Raw genomic sequence first — 24,671 nt, forward strand, 5'->3', positions numbered from 1 at the left:
GAAGATAATGTGTACCCTAATTGCAATTTTCCTTCAGTTAAAAAACTTTACGTGCATCTCAGATTGGGAGGGACCCCCCCCCCCCCCCCACCAAAAAATAAAAAAATAAAACATGTTGACCGCTGCTACATCGATTCATTTGATAGGTCAAGCAGCTGATTCATTTATTAATCACTGCACCACTACAGTGCATGTTTGGTTTTCAGTCATTTTCAGGAAGTGTTGGAATGTCTCGGTGATATGAAGTGCTGTCTCCATAAGTGAAAATACAAATGGTACACATGCTGATGCAAATTAACGGCGGCTTGTAGCTACCTATGTACTGATGTGTGCTTACTCCAAGCACATACTGTATCAAAGTCTGTACTTTTTTTAAATGGAAGTAAAGGAGTTGAATTAATACTTGGAACTTCTTCCAGTCTTGTCTTTTTACATACAGTTAGTTATCGGCACCTCTACTTGAGCCCAACTGACGAGTAAGAACTGAAAGTGGAAGACTAGAAAAGGTTTGAGGAGAAGTTTCAGGTTTTCAAGGATGAATTATAATTATTATTTCCTCGTGTGTGTGTGTGTGAAATGGGGTGGGCTAAACCGATTCACCCTTCGATCTGCGCATGTTCCATTCAGGGAGAGAGAAGGAGGGGAGTGGAGGGGGGCAGTTTGGTGGTGGAGGTGGGGGTGCGGGAGGGGGAAGAAAGGCTGTCTAAGAGGGAGAGCGAGAGAAACGGAGGTTCATGGACCATGTCACAGCGTCAGGCTTCCCCGTGTCTTCTCGTCCACGATGCACTTTAGGATTTCAATAAGATGCGTGTGTGTTTGCAGATAATCGGCTTCCTCTTCGCCGCAAACTTTTACCTCCCGCCGCTCCAAGCTCAGGGTGAGTGTTGTTTCAAAATGTTCTCTCGGACTTCTGCTCAGCACGACCGAAGTCATTTGTCAAGTTATTCCCATTCTCCGCCTATTTCCTGACATTCACTAGAAGGGGGGGGGGGGGGGGGGGGGGTTGCAGTTTGAGTGTTCACCCCCCCCCCCCCATTTGTTGTTGTAATTTTTTTGGCAGCTGACATCCTGTTGTCCTGTTCTGTATGTCCCCCGTTTTCAATATTTATCATACAATTTCATCTCCGAGTGTGGTTGGCATATTTAGTAGAATAGAATGGAACATTTGCGGCTATAAAGTTGGAAGAAGACTTCTCGGGAGACTTGAGTTTGAATAACGGAACCGATTCAAGAGCGACATTCGAAGGATTCGTCATATCGTGACGTCATCATTTTAGTCGTTTTTAGCTCCAAAACTGGGCGTTCAATGTTATGCGAATAATGCATTTATTAGCGAATGTAAACTCACGAAAGTACTCGTCTCTCCACCATAATGACTCAAATAAAATGCAGTAGCGTCGTCAAAAAGTGTTCATCAAAAACTCGGCAAGTTTTAGTCCTCAGGAGTATTTTTTTTATTTAAAAAAAAAGTAAGCATTACATGCCAAGTAAAATAAAATGACGTAACGACCCAATGAAAAGGTGTCGTACGTCAGTCAAATTGTCAAAATAAGTGCCCAAAAACAAACAGTTAGAATTAAATACAACTAAACTGTAACCAAGAAAAAAAAACGTTTGAGACATAACACTGCTCAGTTTTGAACATTTAATGTGTGATTTTCATGTGGTAATATCACATTATGAGATTCGCATAAGTGATCGATTGCATGATGTTGAAAAGTGCATTTTTAATCATTATTCATAGCATTCAGTTATGGGACTGCTTTCTGGTTTGGGAAGAATGTGAAAGACGCTTTGATAACTACTTGGCGATTAAAAAAAAAAGAAGATTAGAATTCAATTCATTCACCCCACAAAAATGTGTCGTATCATCACACTCCTCAAACACTGGACTAAGTCTTTTTTTCTTTTTTTTTCTAGAAAATGCCAAAAACGTAACCGAACTCTTATTATATTTCTTAATAATCTAATTTCAGGGTGAGGAATAAATGATGTCTTTCACGAAGGATGCAGCTGATTTTCATGAGATGTCAAAGCCACAAAAATACTTCATTATATGATTTCGGCCTTTATTTTAAGAGGCTGACGGTATGCTAATTTCCATACAAACATTATGAATATCTAATTCCATTGAATTGGTGCTTATACGGCACTTTTAACTTCAGTATGTTAATTTTCTGGTACTTTTCAGGACAGACAAACACTGAGATGTATATTGGGGCTCTGGCTTTAAATTTAATTACATTTATTCCTGTGGGGGGGGGGGGCGTCAGCCATGGCCTCACATTGCCTTTTGAGAAAGGTGTGCTCCTCAACACCTTTTTGCGTCGCCAAATTGCCTGCTAAGGTGCCATCGACATGATTAGTAGACGTACGTCTTTTGGAGTGCAAGTGCACATGGGGTAAGTATGCGGATTTGCTCGATCACTCTGAATCTGTTTTCTTTTCATTCACACATCTGCCCGAAACATGAAAGTAATGCAGCTCTTAGATCCTCATTTGGGGTGCACATTGTCTACTACATAGCGAGGCCCAGGAAGAGTCAATAGAAGGCTCAGAAGCTCTCGGCAAGGCTTTAAAAGGCACAATGAACATCACCATACGGTTAAGTGATCAGCAAGCTTTGCTCCAGGCGAGCCCGTATTGCCGCTCTTCCACATTTTTTACGGCAGAATTCCTCACGTTTTTTGTTTTGTTTTGTTTTTTTGCCTCGCTCGAGTTTGGCCAAACGTTTTCCTCCGTCGTGTCTTTCATGTTGTGATTTTGTTGTGGAGGCAAGCCGTGAGAGAATGCATCTGGAACCAATTTGACTCCTCAAAGCAGAAGGGGTGGAGGAGGAGGTGGAAAAGGAGGGGTGGAAGGAGGGGCGGGGGTGGTGGGGGAGTCGTGAACGGCTGCCCTTTTTCTTTCCGTGTCCACTGTAATCAGGAATGGGCTGCCATCCCGCAAACCAAATTATAGTTTTCACAACATTAGATTGAAGCGGCGTTCTGGTGGGGGAGTTTCTTGGCCGTCTTTCACCGGAGTGACTTGTCGAATTGAGTCTGAAATGTTGTTTTTGCGCCATAGGATGACCTCGCGGTTTGCACGTCTGTCTCCCCGGGCGGGAAGTTCCAATCTCTGCTCAAGCCCCTCCTGTGAGGAGTTTGCACGTTTCTCCCTGTGCTACGTTTTGACCCAATAACAAAGCGGTATAGGAAACGGTTTTTGTTCAGATATTGCTCAACAATAGCGGAAGCTAAATATATGGTGCCGTCGACAACAGCGAGATGCAGCCCGAGAGACGAGAAAAAAAAAAAAATCAACATTACGCTTTCCAAAATGACCTTTCCGCTTCATCTGATGTCATCTGATCGTATGCGACTCTGGGATCAGCGGCAGTTAACGCGGCCTGCCCCTGTCTGCGTTGTTTCTCAAAAAGCGTTTCGATGACGCCATTTTTTTTTCTGTAGTCGATTCTGCCGTTTCTTCATGTCTGTCAAAGTCATTCGGGTCACACAGTACTTCTGGTTTCCCTCGGAATGGGGACGTGGCGTGTGAACCAAGTATCAGATTGACACCACATCATATGGTTGTTATGTACATAACTGCCCATACGATGGATTGTGCATTATTGAGAAGAAATTTGAAATCGGAAGCGGAGGAAAATGGTGGCACTCAAATATTTAAGCTTATTATCGGTCATGCTCAGGAGAGATTGTGGTGTTAAGGGGGTGGGGGGGGGGGGGGCCCAAATGTAATATCTAACTAATTCGAGGGAATTGTTTTCAAAACGTCAACATTTGTGGCGCTTGCGTGTGTTCTGTTGTCTTCACACGTCGACACGAGGCCATTTTTAACCCAGAACAGATTTCGTCGTTCCATGAAAATGGAAAATTGTTTTCGGATTGCCACTGTTGTCTTTCCATTTAAACGACTAATTATTCAACAAAAGAAATTGCTCGTGTGTCGTGCCTTCAAAATGCATGCAGCCAGTCGCAGATGGCGGCGCCGTTGCAACATCGTCTGCCCACAAGCCTTTCGCAAAACTCCAAGAATGTTGGCTCGATTTTTGTGTCGACGAGTATTGCGTGTCAAGCCAGTCATATTTGTCTATTTCATCATTTCAGAGCCATCCTCTGTGCCTGAACGAGAATTTTTCGACGTGGAAGAAGGAACTTTTTTTTAACTTACTTGCCTCACAAGTGTAAAAAGAAGCGAGCCCCTGCATAATATGAAACAGTAAATCAACCACGTGAACTCATCTTCAATTGTTCCTCTGGTTACCCAAATGAAAAGTTGACCTATCAATAGTCAATATTTAAGTGAGTGCCGAGACCTCCCCTAAGACGTACAATCATGTAGGTTTTTATTCAAACTTTATTCAGTTGAGTAACAGCGAACAACAATTTGGAGGTCTTCATTCAACGACTGCAACCGCAATAAGGAGATGGCGGCACTGGCCGTAATTGCATCTTCTGCTCATTTCGAGTAAGCCGCCTGTTGTGATGTTATCAAATATTATCTCAGCATCTTCAAGCAGCTGTTCCGATCGAAAACATGCAGTTGGGTTGTTATTGTGAACAAGTCTCTTCTTCTTTTTTTTTTTTTCTATTGATCTTTAACTATCCACAGCTGGTTGGCTGTTGTGGACTCGACTAGTTGTTACTCATGAAGTCCGGATCTAAACAGAACCGCCGAGAATATAATCCGTATTGAAGTTTTTGTGACGGAAGAGATACTGGAAGTACAATTTAGCCACAATAAAACAAACAAAAAAATATCAACAACACTGACAGTTCAGCTGCTTTGAATTTTTCGAATAATATTTTGGATGTGCGGGGTTTAAAGTTCTTGCTCCATGTCGTCGCCGCTGGCTTCGGTGCCAACGCCGTGGCATGAATGGGCTGTGGTCAGAGGATGACTTTTATTCATGGTGGTGTGATATGTGGCACATCAATCGTGACATTGGGTGCCTGTTGTTACAGTAAACAGAAAACTTGATTCCATGCCGAGTGACTGCTCTCCTCGGCGCTCCTTTCCCGTTTTACCAACGACTTCCCCACCATTTAAAAAAAAATTTTTTTAACAACATCACTATACAACCTCCGTCAAGGCACTTGGACACTGCATTTGTGATTAATGGCGCCATTTTGTCCTCTATAATGATTTTTTTTTAAGACCACAAAACTGCCTTGCTTTTGACACTCTGAAATCACTCTGCCACCTCCCTCCAAACCCCCCCGAGATGACGCAACAATTTGCCGGCCGACTCACATGCAACGTGAGAGGCCCTTTATCGTGTGTTCTTTTCTAACGCGGATGCGACCGCTCTGCTTTTGTCTCATTTGTGTTATTCTTGATCAACAAACGCCATAACGTACCGCTACGATTGACACCTCAACAAAAGCTTGCTAGAGAGTCAAGTAAGAAATCCGCAGAAGGAATTATTTCCCCACTTCCACCAATGGAGTACTTAAGATGGACTTAAGGAGATTTCGCTGATGCGATACAACCAATGCACCAAGATTAGTGATACGAGTGGGAATGAGGCAGCCAAGGCAGGTGTGCATAAGTCTCAAAGTATTAAAAAACGGAAAAAAAAGTCAAATAACTTATGGAATACAATCAAAATCAAATACATAAACCCCCTCTTGGAAAAAACAAAAACAAGCAAGAAACACATCACAAAAGGAGGCGCAACACAAGAAGCTTAACAGTGACTAACAACAACAATGAACTGCCAGGGGACTAACCAAAACCAGGGAACTAAATACAAGCCAACTGACGAGACAACGAGGCACACCTGGGCAAGCTGCGAGTGGCTGGTGGCAGCTGATTGGTCGACACAAGAAACAGAGTTACCGAGAGCAGGTGGGGACAAAAAAAACAAAAAACAAACAGAACACAAACATGGGAACAGGAAAAAACATGTCAAAATGAAATAAAACGGAAACTAATCAAAATGGAGTCAACCAAAACACAGATCATGACAGCAACTTTTAATTGGCTTAATTTGCCACTGCTGCTCCCGTTTTTTAAATTTTATTTGTTTCCAAGAAAACCTGATATCTAAATCAGCATATGTATTAGAAGCACTGCCTGAATTTTGTTAGGTTCTCATATTTTAATGCACACAAGATCTGGTTTGCCCCCCCCCCCCCCTCCCTGGCTCATTCATACTCCACAAAACACATCTGCCATGTATTTTGAATCTGTCGCTGATTCTGGCAAATTCTGTTGACCAGATAATACATGGCCATTCATAATTAATCAATTCACAGGAAGTGACCTTGGACCCCCATCCATTAAAATCCCCCCCACCCACCTCCCTCGAGAGTCTGCTGCGGATCTGAGGAATGCAGGAAGCGGAATGTTAGGAGAGCCTCTCGGGTACTGCTGGCAGTATTGTGTGAACGTGGATGTTTTGGGAGAATCGGTGAAGCCGTTTCGGAACGACACAGAGAACAGCCAGAGCTACCCAAAAACATTCAGTTTAGTTTTTTTTTTGTTTTGTTTTTTTGGTGCTTTCTACATTCGGAAGGAAATTGAAGCTTCGAACGGTCTTTTTGATGCTTTATCAATCCACATTTACATGGGGCATCCCATTTTTGTACAAAAACAAACGTGTCATCAAATGCTACGGTCCCGCCGGATATGTCCTAATTTTCTTTCGCTTGTCACATACGGTCCAAATTTGATGTTTTGTTTTCTTGCGGGGGTCGGGGGGGGGGGGGGGTCGAGAGAACATGGCGTGTAGACGATGCTTCTGCTTGTCCTCAAGTCAACTCAATTGGGGCAGCGATTGCTGTTTGATGAATATCGTCGATGCGACTACCGTGTTGACATTTCAACAAAGACGTTGATTTACAGCGACGGAGGCTTTTGAAATCTTCCGCCATTGTTGTTGCAGCCCCGCCCCGCCCCCTCCCTCCAACTTTGGGAGGGAGGGGGCGGATCCCCAGGGATCCCCAGGGATCCGCCGATTTAAATAAACCCCACGGTCGGACCACATGTTTCACCTTTCCGGAGATGTCAAAGGTCATCCTGATATGACCTTTTCATCTGGGTTGTGAATTACGCGGATATTCATACGGTGAACTCGGCAGCGGCCTGGCCAAGAGCAAAAACCCCGCACGTAATTGACAGCGTTGAGCAAATATTGTGCAAATTCCTCTTTGGCCATAAATTTGTTTCCAACTTGGAAGTTTTGCAACCCTGGACGGCGGCACTAAAAGTTACTGTTTAATAGTTTGTCAAGAAAGTGTTACTTGTCTTTTTTTTTTTTGGGACGGGAGAATGTTGGCACCGACATTCATCGCACTGAGCACCAATGTGACAGCGTTGCTGAAGGGGGGTTCTTGTTCTCACGTATGCTGAATCCAAATGGGGCCGGCGCTCATTAGCAGCAAGCAAGAGATTTTTTTTTTTTTTTTTTTACATGACTGAATGGCCTACATCGTCCCTTCCCCGCCCTCCGATAGTTGTCGCTTGCCATTGTTTGAACAAGCAGTTATGCACACGCTCAGCTGCCGTCTCCGAAATGAATTTTGGTTCACAAACGGCACTGACAGAGTAACAACGTCGAGGTTACCGAAAAAGCAGAAGTTGCTCAACTCCCAAAATGTCCTGGAAAAAAAAAAAGTAATAAAATACGATGCAGTGAAAAAAAGATGTTGGACCAACCTAAAAAAAATGTAGTTGTTCATACCTTGAATTATGGTTTAATTGCAATCAAACGTGTGACTTTTTCCTTTCGTAAGAATTTACAAAGTAAAATGACCAATTTGCTTCTTGTGTTCTTTTGACTTCACTATGAATTTCTTTCTTCAATTCCTTGATTCTTTCCTTCCCTTCTGACCTCCCTTCTCGTCCTTTTCTTTCCTTCCTCTCATACTCCTTTCTTTCATTTCTTTACCGCTTCTGTTCCCTTCCAACAAAAGTTGTTTTCCATCTAACCAGTAACTACAAACCATTTTCACTTTCCTCGTGCAATGGGCATCTTGACCGGCGACGGGAAAGGCTCCGCAATCGACATCGCATGCTCACGTGACATGAAAAAGCTTCTTTAGCTCGAAGCAAAAAATGCCAGCGAATCACCACGACCGCTTTCGATTCTCTTTCAGAGGACTGTAGTTCACGTTTCCAAAGCGAACAGGGTTTGAACCGGTGACCGCTGTTTACCCCCTTGAGTTATCCGATTTATTATGAATCCCCCCGGCTCCGTATCGACAACTCCTCCGACCACATTTTTTTTTTTTTAATCGTACCGCCGTTATCTTGGGAGCAGCTGGGAGCATCTTTGGTGCCAATTCTTCAAGAGGCCTGTTTAGAACGGGGCACCGCGCTCCTCGGTTCGAAATCTCGCACTGTATACACAAATCACATACGGTGGACGGCTGCTCCTCCTTAAAGCATCAAAGACAACTGGACCTGCTGATGGAATCCAGAATTCCCCCCCCCCCCCTCCTCCCCCGTGTCAAGCAGCTGAGGACACACTAACAGTGCCCCCACCCACCCCTTTCTCCAACACACATAAATGGCGCCACAAGTGTCCTTATCCAAGTCCACGCAGACACACTGATAAGTGGGTGTGATGGTTTCTGTCAATGTCTTTACCTGTCAAGTGCACTCGCTTTCTTTTATGTCTTTTAAATGCCTGCCGCAATTGGTCACTTGAAGTGAGAGCGGAACAAAAGAGTTGGGGGGGGGCAGATGATGGTGACCGGAATAAAATAAAGCGCCTTATATGGAAAAGCATGTGTTCGCGTTATAGCCCCTTCGTACGCTCGTGCTCACTTTGTAAACTCTCGGGGATTGGTCGGAAAATACTTTGTCGCAAAGTATTATACAGTGGACATAAAAAGTTGACACAGCCTGGTCAAATGCTTTTTCATTTTTTTTTGTAACAGAAAAATGAGACCAACTGGATAAATCATGGCGGCCCGGTAGTCCAGTGGTTAGCACGTCGGCTTCACAGTGTAGAGGTACCGGGTTCGATTCCAGCTCCGGCCTCCCTGTGTGGAGTTTGCATGTTCTCCCCGGGCCTGCGTGGGTTTTCTCCGGGTGCTCCGGTTTCCTCCCACATTCCAAAAATGTGCATGGCAGGCTGATTGAACACTCTAAAATTGTCCCTAGGTGTGAGTGTCAGTGTGTATGGTTGTTCGTCTCTGTGTGCCCTGCGATTGGCTGGCAACCAATTCAGGGTGTCCCCCGCCTACTGCCCGGAGACAGCTGGGATAGCCTCCAGCACCCCCCCCCCCCCCCCCCGCGACCCTAGTGAGGATCAAGCGGCTCGGAAGATGAATGAATGAATGAATGGATAAATCATTTTTAAAAAAGGCAGCTTTGACCAACGAAAGTTCTGTTGTTCAAGTAGGCTTTTCTTGACATTTTCTTTTGATTTTCTGAAGTTTTTGGGCAAACACTGACTGACACTTGGTACTGTTTGTAATTTGCCTCCGCCAAGACTTAAATCCAAGTTCCAGCTGATACAAAACAGACTCAAAACTTTTTGGTAAGCAGCCTTGCGTTTTTGCGCCAAATGTAGCTTTTTTGGGGGGGGGTTAACCCTGGTTTCACTGGCTTAGAACAAAATTTTCCATGCACATGTGCGAAAATTGCTTCTGGTCCGATCCGTCAAACCTGTGGGATACGATAAAAGTCTCACTTTAAAGAATTTCACACATGGTCATTTATTTGATTCATTGTATGTTTTATACTTCTGGCTTGTTGTGTCATTTTTAAAAATTTCATTTCTAAATACGACGTCCAGCTTCAGGGAACACGCCGTCGTTGTCCGCAATCATTTTGTTCGTTATGAAGGTTGGGTTGTTGGTGGAGCTCCACTTGTCAACATGAGTAACTGCTCAAGAGCGACTAAATGCCCAAGTCTCGTCCAAGATATCACGACTGCGTTCAAAGTGTTTGGCCACATTGAGCAAGCGGGAGAAGTTTGTTGACAGCGAATGGAGCCAAGACATTTACTGGAACCCTGGGCCGTGCTGTGGTTTTTGGACCTCTCTCTCTGCCACAAAACACACCCTATTTTGCTCCCGCTTGTTTGTTTCTCGTCTCTATTTTTTACTTTTTTTTTTTTTATAGACGACGACAACGGCTGCAAGGGGTTATAGGTTCAGCCATTAAACTGAATATTGTTTCGATACATATGGTATAGTGGTTACCTGTATGCTGATAAACTGCTACATCAGCGCTATCTGCATTTTTTTAATCGCGCCAGAGATTAAAAAGATGGATTTCAATTTGACCCCCCCCCCAAAAAATATATATATATATATTATATATATCAAGCGGTACGGAAGATGAATGAATGAATGAATATAATATATATACTGGTACCCAATTATTTCACATTTCCAAAGGGCTAACTGAAAACAACGCAGTATGCACTGAAAAGCTTTTCGATTCACCGTTTTGTGTTTTTTTTTCCCGACAAAGCCTCTTTAAAAATAAATAAAAATCTTTATCCTTCAATCAGTCAAATTGTTTTCCATGTCTTTTTTTCTTTTCAACCCTTTGACGGACAGCTGTTACTACAGTGGACGGCTTACCATGTTATGAGATTACAGGCTGCATAAAAGGCTTAATACTTAATCTATTTGAATAAGATAACATTCCCGAGAGACACTTTTCCGGTGTGGATCTTGAGCTGAGAAAAATCCAAGCAAAAACAAATGACCGTCGGTAAACATCACACAAAGCTGTCAGTAAGTCTGCGTTGTCTGCTTGCAGATCCCTCCTGTTGCCACCATGCTGCCGAGTTCTCCCCTTGCAAAGAAGCTTGTGATCAGGTATGAACTCAAACTCAACACACACACACACACACACACACACACACACACACGAATCCATTCCTCAGCCCGTTTGTTTGGTCATGAATAGATGCTTTTGAAGGTAGGGGGGTGGTGTAAAGTTGTTTTTTTTGTGGGGGGGGGTGTATTTTTTTTTTTACACTTTGAAGTGCAGAGTAAAAAAAAAATCTCTCGCCCTGCTTCAATTAGGTGCAGGTGACACAGTGTCCCACTCTGAAGCCGTCACTTTGCCCTCCTTAACAAAACAGGACATGATGAAATGAAGCACAAAGAAAGCCCCGCCCCCCAAACCAGCAAACGGGCTTAGTTTAATTCATGCTCTTGAAGTGGAAGTGTTGAGGAGGTGGTTTCTTGCATGTTTCTCTTGCACCACAAAAGAGGGAGAAAAAAAAGGAGAAACAAATAGACGAGGATCAAAAAGATGGAGAATGAAGGATGTTGGCCTTTTACAAGCGCAGTTACCACAAAATGTTAGGGAGGTGTGGGCTACTATATGTGTGTTCCCTCCGGGGTGGGGCGAAGTGCCCCGGCACACACATTCTAATCAGCGTTTCTATTTTCCATCGCATGAAAGCTCCCTTTTGTGTTGGTGACACCCATTTTGCTATATTTAGAACAGAATGGCACCAATGAATAAATCAAAGGGTCTGATCCGAGTTTGGTTCCTGTTTTTAATTCGGTAATAGAAGGACTGGACCTGAGGCGGCTTGTTCGGTGTTGCGCTGCTGCAACAGGAGCTGTTCTTGACAAGCCGCTCAGCCAAAGGCCTGCCGCGACCACCGCATATGAAAAGAAAAATAATTCATCAGGCTTTCTATGTTTCACTCATACCGTGTTTGACTCCAAGTGAAACAAAAAGGCGACACTCTATGCATTCTGTCTTTAAACAATGGACATGATGTCCACTACTTCCATTTCTTCAATTTATACAAAACATTCTGCTGAGCAATTCCTGAGGCGCCTGGTGCTGATCCGCACTGCTGTCGGCTTTTTTTTTTTCCGTCCGAGTGTTTTAGAACCCTGAAGAGATTCATCATGACAGTCCATGCTGTGGGTCTCAAGTATGCTTTTGTTTCAGAAGATTGCACATTTGTGTGTGTGTGTGTATGTGTGTGTGCTGAAACGTTAAAAGCCATCCTGGATCGGAATCTCTGAAGTCTTTTTTTTTTTTGCCTAAGATGATATTTTCACAACTCTTTTCTTTTCCCGCAGCTCGCCACAATAAAGAGTGAGTCGCGTTTGAAGCATCTCCTGCAGAGGTTGCCAAGTTACTGTCCAGAGTCAATGGTGAGTCCTCTCACTCACTGTACGCAAACAAAACCCACCAATTGGTCGTGTAATGAACACATCATTGGAAAAAAAAAAAAACTTTTCAAAGCCCATATGGTAAGCAAAGCTGCAGCGTTAGCACCGATTAGTTTACGTTTAGCCTTTAACCAGAACGTGATTGATGACGATGACGGCACGTGTGGCGATGTAGGTCATGACTCAAGAAGAAAGAATGAGTTTGTTTCTACAAGCTGCGATGGCCCCGTTGCACGACGACATGCCGGAACACATCAGATGTCCTTCGACAACCTTGAGCGATATATCAGAATGGACACATTCCGTGCAAAGCTCAGGGTGTGATACTCTTCATCACCTGACGTTACAACGCTAATTATCGCTTTTATTTTTCCCCATTTGTGTTTCCTGTAGAATGAGCTGTGGGTTTGCATCAACTCGACACTTCCAGGTGAGATCAACGTTGCATTCAAAAGACAAATTGTCAATCAAAAATTTGGAAAAATTAAATACTTTCGACACTGAAGTCATTCTGTGGTTTTGATTTGTAGGAGTATCAAGAAAGTCAGACAGCTGGGTAGGGCTCGGTTGCTGCGAGCTCGCTATCTCATCTGAGTGCCGCAGGGAATGCAGACAGGTATTTCAGAATTGTAAATAAATCATGTCGAAAGGTTGTTGTCGTGATATAACGTGACCCCGTGTTGTTGCTTTCTGTCTCGGGATTCTTTTTTTTTTTTTACAGGCGTCATCCAAAAACGACCTAACAAAAGTATGCAAAAAAGTCACTGAGGTAAGTCGAGCGAAATGTATGACGGGGTCGTCGGCATGAAAATGAAAAGTCACGGAATGGAGTCGTGAAGTCTTGCTTGACACATTCGGATGTTTGAAACATTCGGGAGTCGTCATCCATCGTTTTCAAAAAGCATTTTTCTTGTCGCAGAATCCTCTACACAGCTGTATCACCAAAAATGAAAGTAAGTTCCAAATGGCGTCGGTGTTATTTTATTTTTATTGACTTCAATATGTGACCGCTACACGACGTGTGCCCGTGGTTCTCCAGTGGGCTCCACGTGTTGCAGCTATGCGGGGCGTCACACCACCTGTCGGGAGTACTGTCAGGCCATCTTCAGGACAGACTCCACCCCGACCGTGTCTCAAATCAACGCCGTCAAAGAGTACTGTCAGAGCCACAGCGCTCAGCTGCTCAGCTGTGTCAGCAATTTCACCAAGTCCTACCCGATACGCAGCCCTATAGACAGTAAGTCCCGCCCGTTCGTCCCGGAACTTCCTTACACGCCGACAAATTCACTGAAGGTTACGTTGTTCGGATATACTTTGTGGTCCAGGATCCTGGCATGACAATTTCAGCGTCTTGCGATTTATACTTTACTGTCCGTTTTAGTTTTGCAGAGTATATTAGACCATGTGTCCAGATTATTTGATGGCTACTCTCCAGCTAATCAGCCCCCCACCCGCCCCAGGTCTGTACTGCTGTGACCGAGCCGAGGCTACCCACTGTCAAGTGGCTTGCCGGCGAATCCTCCGTACCTTGAGCACGGAGCACGAGATCATGGAGGGCTTGATTGACGAGTGCGGCTCCCAGCCTCTGCCCCAAGACCCCATGTGGCAGTGCTTTCTGGGGAGCGCCCATCCCCCTTCCCCGACCGAAAAAGAAGTCCCGCATCCTGCCAAAATGGACTGTGCCAAACTGCATTGCTGCTCCAAGGCTAACACCTCACTTTGCAGGTACTGCTCAGCACCCGTACGGGCCTTACGTGCTGGGGTGGCCACGTCCTGCTTCAGAAAATTCAATACACCCCCCCCCCCCCCCCCCATTTGGTTCTCGGCTCTTCCTCGCATTGTGCTTTGCTTAATTCTTACCAGACTCTGTCGCATGATTCCAACAGTAGTAATGGCAGGCAGTTAATGGCTGACAAACAGACAAGCCATCTGCGCTTGGGTGGGCAGGCTCTTGCCTAACGCTTTCAGAATCGTTTTTTTGGGGGTCTGAAAATAGGGACAAACCGTATCTCGATATGGTTACGCAATCATCCAAGTCCCTCGTCTCTGCAAGCACGGATCGAACATGGAACCCAACGTTAACCGTGAGCGGCAGTGTAGCGCCACGGGGCATTCGGACTAATTGAAATGACAAAATAGTAAACAGAAGTAAGCTAGGCTAAATTTTAGCTTATCCAGTAACTACATTGCCTATTCGAATGACTTGGTTAACACGTTCTACAAACACGCAGATCAGCCATATTTCTGTTCCACCTGCAAGAGACAAGCCGTTTTCTCAGCTCCCTAACTGCATCGGTCGATCAGGACAGGCAGGTAGTAGCAAAAGTGAGCAATCGATTGACAGAATCGAATTGATTGCTCAATATTTTGTCATATGGACAAGGATGAAAACATGTGTCACTCCCCCGTGTTTTATATTCACATCTCTTCGCTCTCTGACAGGGACATGTGTCAAGAGATCAGCACAAACTGGGGCAGCCAGACGTGGCAAGACTTTGACCAGCTGTGTGAGTACAACCCGGTGGAGACGGAGCTGATCAACTGCCTGGCTGATGTCAGGGAGCCCTGCCAGTTGGGCTGCAAGGAGCTTTCCTATTGCACCAACTTCAACAATAGGTCAGGACTTGCTTCTTTTTGTGCTAGCCAAGTACTCTAACAACTAATCGGCATACAATTGTCACATTTTAATACTTGCCAAATACTGTTGCTGGACCTTGAAAAAAAACAGCAACAACAAACAGCCTTTTCCTGTAAGTCAAACATGCAATTAACTCATTCATTCCCAAAGACGTTTTTAAACGTCTTTTCAGACCTGGTCCAGAATTGGCTGGTACTGAATGAGTTAAGATCACCTTCCGTCGCAAATTTCAAATTGCTGCACCGCTGGTTAAAAGGGAAATGTGGACTATATTTATTTTCAATCGAGCTACGTGTCAACACGCAAACGTACAGGCACGCGCAAACAGTCGCTCAAGATAAACAAAGCCCGATGGAACACACCCAAAAAAGCCAGTTCAGCTTTGAAGCCCCAATTAGCTCACTCTGTGGAGACCGACGGACGCCTCCTATTATCTCCGTCCGCAGGCCGACGGAGCTGTTTCGCAGCTGTAACATGCAGTCGGACCAGGGAGCTATGAACGACATCAAGCTGTGGTCCAACGGAACCATCAAGATGCCTTTTATGAACATTCCTGTGCTCGACATCAGGAAGTGTCTGCCGGATATGTGGAAGGCGGTTGCTTGCTCCCTGCAGATCAAACCCTGTCACAGCAAGTCCAGAGGGAGCGTCATATGCAAGTGAGTCGAATCCAGGATGTTTCGAATTTGGCTCGTTGCTTCCGACGCGTAACACGTAGCACGCCGCTTGTCACTGTGCTTTTTGTTTGAGAAAATGATCATTGCCGTAAAGTGGAGAAGAGATTTTTTTAATCACGGCAATAATACATTAATATACATATATATTACATGCTCAAGCTTTTTTTCGTTTGTTTGTTTAGGTCAGATTGTGTGGAAATCCTGACCCAGTGTGGGGACAGAAAACGTTTCCACGACGGACAAACACCTGAGAGGATATGCGAGCTTCTGTCGCCCATCGATGACCCCGAACGCTGCATTCCACTGCACAGATACCTCAGTGAGTGAAAATTTTATTATCAAATCCGTATTATTATTGTGATTTTTTTTTTTTTTTTGTCTCTTCCATCAGCCCCAAGTTCCCTCGGAAACAGCGTTGTTGAAGAGGTCATCCATCCATGCAACCCGAACCCTTGCCCCAGCAACCACTTATGCCAGGTCAACAGGAAGGGTTGCCTCGATGAGCTCAACTGCCAGCCGTTTCTCTGCGCGCCAGGTCGGACCTCCTCCGCGTCAACGCTGGGCACCGTTCTGCAGAACGGCGCTCTTTTACGAGTTTCTTCTTTCAGGATGTAAACTCGGCGAGGCTTCAGACTTTCTGGTGCAGCAGGACGCTCGCTTACAAGTGCCGACTCGCACCGGCCCGGCCGGGTGCTACGAGGTCTGCACTTGCGGTGCCAGCGGGCGCCTGGAGAATTGCGTGGAGATGCCGTGCGTGGATACCAACAAGGCTTGCGTCGTGGGAGGACAGAAGATGAGTAAGTACTGATGAATCCTTTTTGTCTTTGCAGGGGGTTCTTTTATTTTTTTTTGGAAAGGACTCACTGGCCTAGTGATTGGGGAGTGCTGCTAAAAGCCACAAACGGACCTCCCTCGGTAATTCTAGACGTATTTTTAAGCAAGAATAACTGTTTCGAATGGGCGTCTGTTTTTGAGGCAATTGAGAGAGATTACTGGTAGCTGTTTTATTACGCCGTATATATCACGGTGAAACCCGGTTTTGTTTTGTTTTAAGAGCAGCATGTCTGCGGGACATTTGTGGTTTGCGTTTTTTGGTGTGTGCCAGCCATTGTTTTACGTTTGGTTTAAATTAACGTTGTTTTGCTTTCCTGCACGCCTTGGCTCTTGGGTCTGGGTTGCCTGGTTTTCAAATGTCACACCCTCACGACTTGAGCCGGCATGTACAACAAGCATCTTCTCCCCCCGAGCATCCTCATTGTGCGCGTGTGTTATAAACTTTAACATTGATGCCTTTCCGCTAATACACTGTGTTAAACATACGGCCCGCGGGCCGGAGCCGGCCCCCGAAGAGTTTCGATCTGGCCCGCAGGATAATTTAAAAAAAAATGCTTTAAAGACACACAATGAATATTTTAAATAAAATACAATTCGATTATCCGCTAGGGGCCACACTGTTTTGATCAGAGAAGAAAACAGCAGTCGCAGTTTGTCACTGTGAGCTTCTTCTCTCAATGCACCTCCATCAACTCATATTTATCGTTATTCTTCCATTGTGTTTACCATTGTGGCAATGCCCTGTGCTCTTCAATTTCAAAGTTGTCAGTGTGTGACGTGTGTGTGTGTGTGTGTGTCTTCACCAGATCACGGGGTGTCTTATCGACTAGACTGTGACACCTGCTTCTGCTTTGCTGGCCACCCCATCTGCTCCGACAGAGAATGTCTCAACATTGAGAGCTCAGACGAAGACCGCCTACATTTTACTGGTCCGTCTCCTTGCGCGAGAGGGCGTCTGGATGTTTAAATTTAATCCGACATTGACGTTCCACATCTGTCTGTCATCGTCCTTCTCAATATCATCTATTTGTATGTCACAAATATGATGTGAAATATAGACAAAAGGTATCGGATACCAGGACGAAGATTCGTCGCAAGGCAGGAGACAAAGCGAAGAAGGGAATGAGTTTGAAATCTGTGCGGAGGTTGTTTGTTTCGCAGGTTTACATCGGGTCGTAAAACACGCAGACTATGTTTGGTGTATGTCTCGCCAGTACTCCCCAGAGCACTGACTCAAGATCTGTATCAGGTCTTCCTCATGTTTCTCAATTCACCGGAGACGACATCACGTCGTTATCATTACAAATTTTCACTCACGACAGACGTCGTATCGTAATGTTGAGATCTTTGTCCGTGCCCTGCCAACAATACAAAGCCAAACTGTTCTCATCTATAAAAATATCTTTGCCTTCCGTCCATTATCCTGTCGTGGTCAATGGTATCCCCATCATTCTGTGAATACGCTTTAATCTGGGAAAACAAACCAAGCTTGGCTTGAAATGATCTATTCAGACAGCCTATGAGAACATTCGGTCCATGCATAAATTTAGAATACGAAAAACTTGAACATGCTTTTGCTGTGTGAGGTAGCATGAATCCTTGCAGTTCGAGCCAAGATAGGTCATCCGGTAATAGCATATACCCAGTCTTCAGTTTCTAGTCTTGGCTAACTCACTACTTGCCACCTTACCGCCCTTACCGTCTTTCCTCAGGTCTTCCATGTAACTGTCCAGACCACTTCATCCCAGTGTGCGCTTCCAACGGCCGCACGTACCCAAGTGCCTGTGTGGCTCGCTGTATGGGTTTCATGGACCATCAGTTTGTGTTTGGCCAGTGCCGTTTCACTAATCCCTGCGCCAGTAAACCCTGCCAGAGAAACCAGAGGTTGGTAACAGCTGCCGTCTATTTTTCGAGCTGAAAAAGCACCAACTCGTGACAGTGACAAATAGAATCAACCTGACAGTTCAAGACAAACCTATTATTAAGACATCTATGGCACGGATTCAAGTCATTCCTTTGTAAAGTTCACTTTGGGGTTTACTTTGTTTCTAAATTCTGGCCGCTTTCGAAATTGCCGTATTTAACATCAGTGTGGCAATACGCTTTCCCAACCATAAAATAGCACGTATTTGTTATTCCTTACGAAACCATTTGCGAGGAAACCGTTGATGTCATGAGACTTCTTTGTTGAAAAACTCACATAGGGGTTTTCCAAAAGTTTTCAGACCCAAATTAGAAACGTCAAACTTCACTTTAAAAAAAAATGCATGTATGAGCAAACATAAAGAGGAGTGACATTATCAAGTACAAACCATTTAGTTAACGCAGATTAATAACTACTCCGGTAGTTCCTTGTAGCATTGGAGAGGAATCGGCAAGGGGACCTAAACTCATCCTCATATATACTGTATCTAGATAAGAAAAGAAATGATCTGGAAAGTTAATCAGAAGATTTTCAGTTGAACCATCCATGTGGTCCGGAATACATTCTTCATACAAATTCACACACCCTCATGCAGGTTTACCACTTTTATTCACACCCCATGATTTCTGTGATCCCCAGGGGGGGAAAAAAAAATCCCTAAAGTCTTTTTCCTGGCACACCGATCAAAGGAACATGCACGCAGTCATCACTGCATGATTGGATGGATTTGATTGAAGAAACTCACAAACATACACATTCGCTAGCATGCGCTATTCTTAGCAGTTTGTGGAAACACTACACACACAAAAACGTTATTTACAAATGATCCCAGCATGCAACATTTCTTAAAACCACATAGTTAGTGATTTTATACAATTCAACTTTGTGTTTCAAGGTGCATTCCAAAATATCAAGTTTGCCTGAGCGACTTGTCGGACTGCCCGCAGTACGAATGCGTCGGCCGGCAGTCGGCCTGTGACAAGAACAGCGTGGAGCCAGTCTGCGATACCGACGGTCACATTCACACCAGTCTGTGCCAGCTCCAGCAAGCTGGCAAAACCCTTGCCTACATGGGCCACTGTCAGGTGAGGGAAGGACCAAAGACTTTTCCCCTGTTGTGTTCAAGATGACCAAAAAGAAGTGAAGATTCTGCGTTATCGTTTAACCTTGGGAATTATTTTCTGCAGGGATTCATGCACTGCACCTGCTCCATGGTTTTCTGTTAGACAGCAGATTTCATTATTCCATAAATCACAACAAGTCGTCGAGGTCTTGAAGGAGCAAAGCAGCCCCAGGGCATCACACTGCCACGACCACGAGCGTTGCCTTGATGTACAATGATTTAGAAATAACATGGGTTTACTCTGAAAACACACACATGATTAATTTGTAGTAATTAAACGTTTTAATTGAACAAAACTTTATTTTAATGGCTGTTGTTGACAGTGTAGTGTAATAGAACTGTACTGCTACTGTAATATGAAGTGAAAACTTAAACTGACGATGGGTATTATTAATCAAGCAAAGCCTGAACACTAAATACCCTAAATCTTTTTTTCTCTCGCGCTATGTGATATAATTAGATTAGGTTATACGTAATGTTATGGTCAGTGAGTTAATTTCGAGGTATGTGTTTTTAGGAAGACTGCAAGAGCCGACAGCAAGTTTGTGGCCACAATGGCGAAACCTATAATACGGTGTGTGAGGCCTACTCAGACCGAGTGGCTCCCGACTATGACGGACACTGTCAGGCTGTCGGGGCCATTTCCGGCACGGCAGCGGACACTGCCTGCAGTCTCATTTCCTGTCCACGTCTGTCACCTCCAGGCTGCCAGCCTGTCACGCCCCCAGGTGAGTCATTCAGCTCTTTCGCAAAGTTATAAAAGGCGATAAAGGGAGATTTTTCATCACATCACATCGTTCAGGTATTTAATTGCATCTAAAGACAGTCCACTTGCTTCATGCTAGCATATCAATGCGAAACAACAAACTAACGCTAAATTAATTAGCATATGTCAACATTACAGTAGTTTCAAAACTTTGCACAACAGCTAGAAATGACAAATTAGCGCAAGCTAATTGACCTGGGTTTTTTATTAAAACTGTTGAAGAAGATGCAGATGATTGCATATAGTAACAGTGTGGAGGATGCATCATAAGCCTTAACCTGGCATTTTTCAGGAGCCTGCTGCCCAATCTGTGCCAGTATGCTGCAGGTCCTCTGGAACAAAGAACAAATGAATACGTTCTCAAAGGTTTGGATGCACCTCAGTTTTCGTCATTTTGTGTATTTTTTTTTTGTCCTCCATGTAACACGAGAACATGATCGTGTGCATGCTAGAAGCATGATTTTGTTGCTTTATCATCCTCTGTGTGGGAAGTACTTGGCCCCCATCTTGTGGCATCTACCGGTATGTGAAATTTCAAAACTCCATTGGGGAGTGGGAGTCAATTTTTTAGATTTTTGTTGTTTGCGGCACCTTCGCTGTATAGATTTACACTCACTGGCCTTTCAAAATACACGTGAAGACGTTATTTTCTTTTGGGTGGTTTTGTCTCATTATTCCTGAGTTTGTTCAAATCTTTCTCGATATATTCGCTTAATTTCTGTGTTTTCAGAGAGTGGTTTGAACTCATACTTGTTCCTACAGTTAAATAAGAACCAGCCAGTGTCAGTCCACGATGTCCTGCGAATGCTGCGACTTCACGTGTCCGTCCCACAGTGCGATGTTTTTGGCTACCTCAGTATTGATCACGAGCTGGTGATCCTCATTGCGCCTGTGGATCAGCATCCAACACCTCTGCAGGTAACACACATGCACCCACTCACTCCTGGATTAATAGGGCTGTGCTTGGAAATTAAAACAAAAACAAACAAACACGCGCTATGATTCTCGCCCTGCTGATGTCTGCATGCTGAACGCGAATTTTCCAGATTGAAGCCTGCAGCAAAGAAGCCGAAAAGATCGATTCCCTCATCAACTACGCCAGTCCAACACTCGTTTCCCACATTCCCCTCTCTGCTCTCGTTGCCTCTGAGACCCAGACGTCTTCCGTCAACTCTTCCGGTGGGGTTCGACGATCGCCTCCGCACCCCACGCTGTGCCTTCTCCTGGGTCTCTTCCTGGCTGCAGCCTTGAGTCCCCAACTGCTGTAAATACCCATTATTGCCCTCTCTTTTCCCCTGTTATCATTTCTATGGCCATCTTGCAGAAGGAAACCATGGCGGCACCTTCGGACAATCATAATTAATTGACTTGCCAGCGTGTAAAACAATCAAGGTGGAAAATCTACGAATATGAAAAGCTTTGTACATACAGTATTATGAGTGGATGAGTTCCTCACTTTATGGTATGCACAGGTGGGCCTGTGAGTACAGTGTTACGCTGTGAAAACCTCTTGTGGCATCTTGGTGCCAAAGAACTATGTTGAGGTGCGAGGAGGAGATTCATTTAGATAGGCGATCGCGCTTTCTATTTAAAAAAAAAATAGTGCTTGGCGACTATCGTGTGGCATCTATAGGCAAATGATAAACCTAACGAGGGGGCCGAATGTTTGGTTTATATGTCAGGGGTCAATCCTAATCCCCCACAAATTGTGGTGGAACACTGTATGTTTGAGTGTGTGTGACTATGTGGTTTGTTTGAGAAGCATCCGGCTTCAAATGAACAGTGTTAAATCCCAGCATGAAGCTCTTCTCTGACATTCGTTTGCTCAGAATTGTATTAGCCATTACGGTCAATATAAGACTTTTTTGTATGCGTTTACTCTTAAATTCTCATACACACGTCAGCCTGGTTGTTGTTGAAGAGTCCGTATTTTGCCATACGGCAGTACCAGCGATCGATCCAAACGTGCGGTATACCTCTATTAGCGTTTGAATCACAACGCTCAACAGTGTTTGAGGAGTATCTTACGTTTATGCAGCTGGTGTGGGAATAAATGTGCATTTTCCTTGCAACTAACTGGTGACCCCGTTCTGGCTAAAGTCCAGCTTCCTGGTGACCCAAACGAAAAGGAAACGATCGTATTCATTGTAGTGCTGACATGCTTCACACATTAGTTCACTTTCTTGACCAAAGATAATCTCAGACTTGTATGGATTACAGATCCCTAAATCTGTGAGGAGGGGCTCTAAATGAATATGTCGGATGCATCATCAAGGTGAAGGACAATATGTATTTTGTATGTTGGTTTATAACTATTGCCTATATGTGAAAATCTCCAAATTGCCTTAATCTTTTGGGGGGAGCGGTCCACCATAGTTTCACAGAATATTTACTAAAACGTGTTCTCGTAATTGGAGTTCATTCCAATATGATATATTTCCATGGAAACTGTCCAACATTGAAATGTGGGTGCAATTATACAGCCGTAGTTTTAAGTGTCGCCATTACAGCGTTAAACGTGCCTCGGGTGACTTTTCAGGTGTTTCTAGAATTATTATTTTTTTCGGGCCTTTGTGATGTAAACTCTTTGCGTCATCCAGTTTACAGGGCTGGGTTGAATTTGGCACACTCAAAATGAATGGGAATTCCAAAGAGCACACTTTTTCTTTGTGTACACAGTATTACGTACGTTCAGGTTCAGAACCAACTGAAGAGAGGAACATTAATGTTTCGCGCAACCCGGTTTATCGTTGTGTTCAACCACAGCGTAAAAATAAAATAAATAGTGCATTACACATATATAAATATTTCTCTCTGTCTTCACTGTCTTTAGTATTCTGAACTATTGTTTTCATGGCTGTCTTTTCTTTCTTTTGGGTAGTGGGGCGGGGGGATGTTACCGACTCAGGATATGCACTAAATGTTGCTTTAATACAAGAAAATCGTATTGATTGATTATTATTAGTATTATGGTCCCGGTTGACGCAGACCCAAACCCACAGAACCTGAAACATAAGGACTTGAGGCATGGGATGAGGATACGATGGCTTGAGCCATTTTGTTTGGGTATATGAAGGTTTGCAACATGAACAAGATGCTGGTGGGTTATGGGTTGAGAAATAAAAAACAAAAAGGTGGATGATGTCCTTCTCATGTGCCAGGCAAAGCTGCTCTCAAACCACAGATGATATGATTTAATATAATCGTGGATATACTGGCTAAGGTGTGCTCCTTCCTGATAAAAACCCGGGCATCGCCCCCCCCCCCCCCCCCACCCCTACTCCACTTTTTTTGTGTGTGAGGCCAGTAGCTCTTAAGTTTAAAATATTAAAAGGGATTTCATCCATTTACAGTACAAACTAAAAGCCATCTGATAACAAGACAATCAGCTTCTCACTACCTACACTCCGCCTGGGGTAGAGATTTCCACTGTATGCCTTGCATCATAGTGTCTTACGAAGTATTATTACGAATGCAATATCTTCTCGTTAAGAAATTTCTCTGTATTTGTATAAGTATGAAAATGTTTAAGATATCATGTGTGCCATGTTTTTTTTAATAAATAGATGTTATTTTTTGTGCATGATGATCGTAATGACGTGATTTTAATCCATTTGCGTTGTGTTATTAGCATTATCTAAAGGTGCCCGTGCAGCACTCATGTCCCAGTATTGACCAGTATTACTGTGCTAGGCAGATGAATTCAGGGTACAAAGGAGTATTCGGGCCACAGTGGGAAGAATAAAGTCAAATTTGAGAACAAATGATTTGTATTTGTGAAGATAAAGTTGCATTTTTAGGAGAATTCAGCCAATAGTAATATTTTAGAATAAAGTTGTGTATTTATGGGAATAAAATCTGAATTTTATAGCGTGAATGTAAACATTTCCCATCTTACGACTTTAGTCTTGTAATATTAGGACTTGCTTCTCACACAATTTCGACTTTATTGTTCTAATATTTCAAAATGATTCCAGTTATATTCATTTTGTTCACTCCTTCATAACAAGGAAACCTCACCTGGCTCATATTATTGTATGTATCTATTATTATTCATGTCCAGTTTGTCATAACTGAATGTTTTTGTTTGTTCATGCCAACATTGGTTATGCTGTCTTTAAAAAAAATGTGTATACCATGTTTCCCTTTCAACAGAGGGATGGATCTAAAAGTCTTTCCATACATACTTGGCCGACTTTTCAGGACTGAAATACAAAAAATGTTGCAATTAAGATGTGAAGATTGAAATGAATATAATGTGTCAGAACAGCATGGCAATGGCTAAAGTTTAAAAAAAATTAAAATAAAAAGATGAGAAAAAGTGGTGGTTCATTTACTTGGTGTCTTTTTTTCGCTTTGTTTGCATGCACTACTATTAAAAGCATATTTATGCAGTGGCCATCTTTCTGGCAATATGGGTCATCAACAATACAATTGATATGCGATATATTTGAGGTATATATATACTTCACTGTACGTTGGAAATGCTTTAAAAATGATTTAAAAAATGAAATGAGTACATAATATTGATACGGCCTCCTTTGTTTAATCTGATTGGTGAGTTGACCTGTCACTCCAGTCGTTTCCATAGTT

General features: G+C 43.7%; 1 protein-coding gene across 1 annotated transcript; it reads left to right on the plus strand.

The window, feature by feature from the left end:
- Positions 1–661: 661 nt before the first annotated feature.
- reck (reversion-inducing-cysteine-rich protein with kazal motifs) lies at positions 662–24,399 on the plus strand. Its single transcript, XM_052053664.1, has 21 exons — positions 662–877; positions 10,732–10,790; positions 12,024–12,098; positions 12,510–12,546; positions 12,647–12,732; positions 12,838–12,885; positions 13,036–13,069; positions 13,156–13,353; positions 13,577–13,841; positions 14,559–14,732; positions 15,201–15,413; positions 15,614–15,750; positions 15,823–15,966; positions 16,040–16,228; positions 17,072–17,194; positions 17,978–18,149; positions 19,085–19,274; positions 19,830–20,040; positions 20,371–20,444; positions 20,841–20,996; positions 21,125–24,399. The coding sequence occupies exons 1-21, from the start codon at positions 805–807 to the stop codon at positions 21,344–21,346; spliced, it is 2,880 nt and encodes a 959-aa protein (XP_051909624.1). The 5' UTR covers positions 662–804; the 3' UTR covers positions 21,347–24,399.
- Positions 24,400–24,671: the final 272 nt, after the last annotated feature.

The sequence above is a fragment of the Hippocampus zosterae genome, chromosome 20 (assembly GCF_025434085.1).
Source record: "Hippocampus zosterae strain Florida chromosome 20, ASM2543408v3, whole genome shotgun sequence".
Taxonomy (NCBI): Eukaryota; Metazoa; Chordata; class Actinopteri; order Syngnathiformes; family Syngnathidae; genus Hippocampus; species Hippocampus zosterae.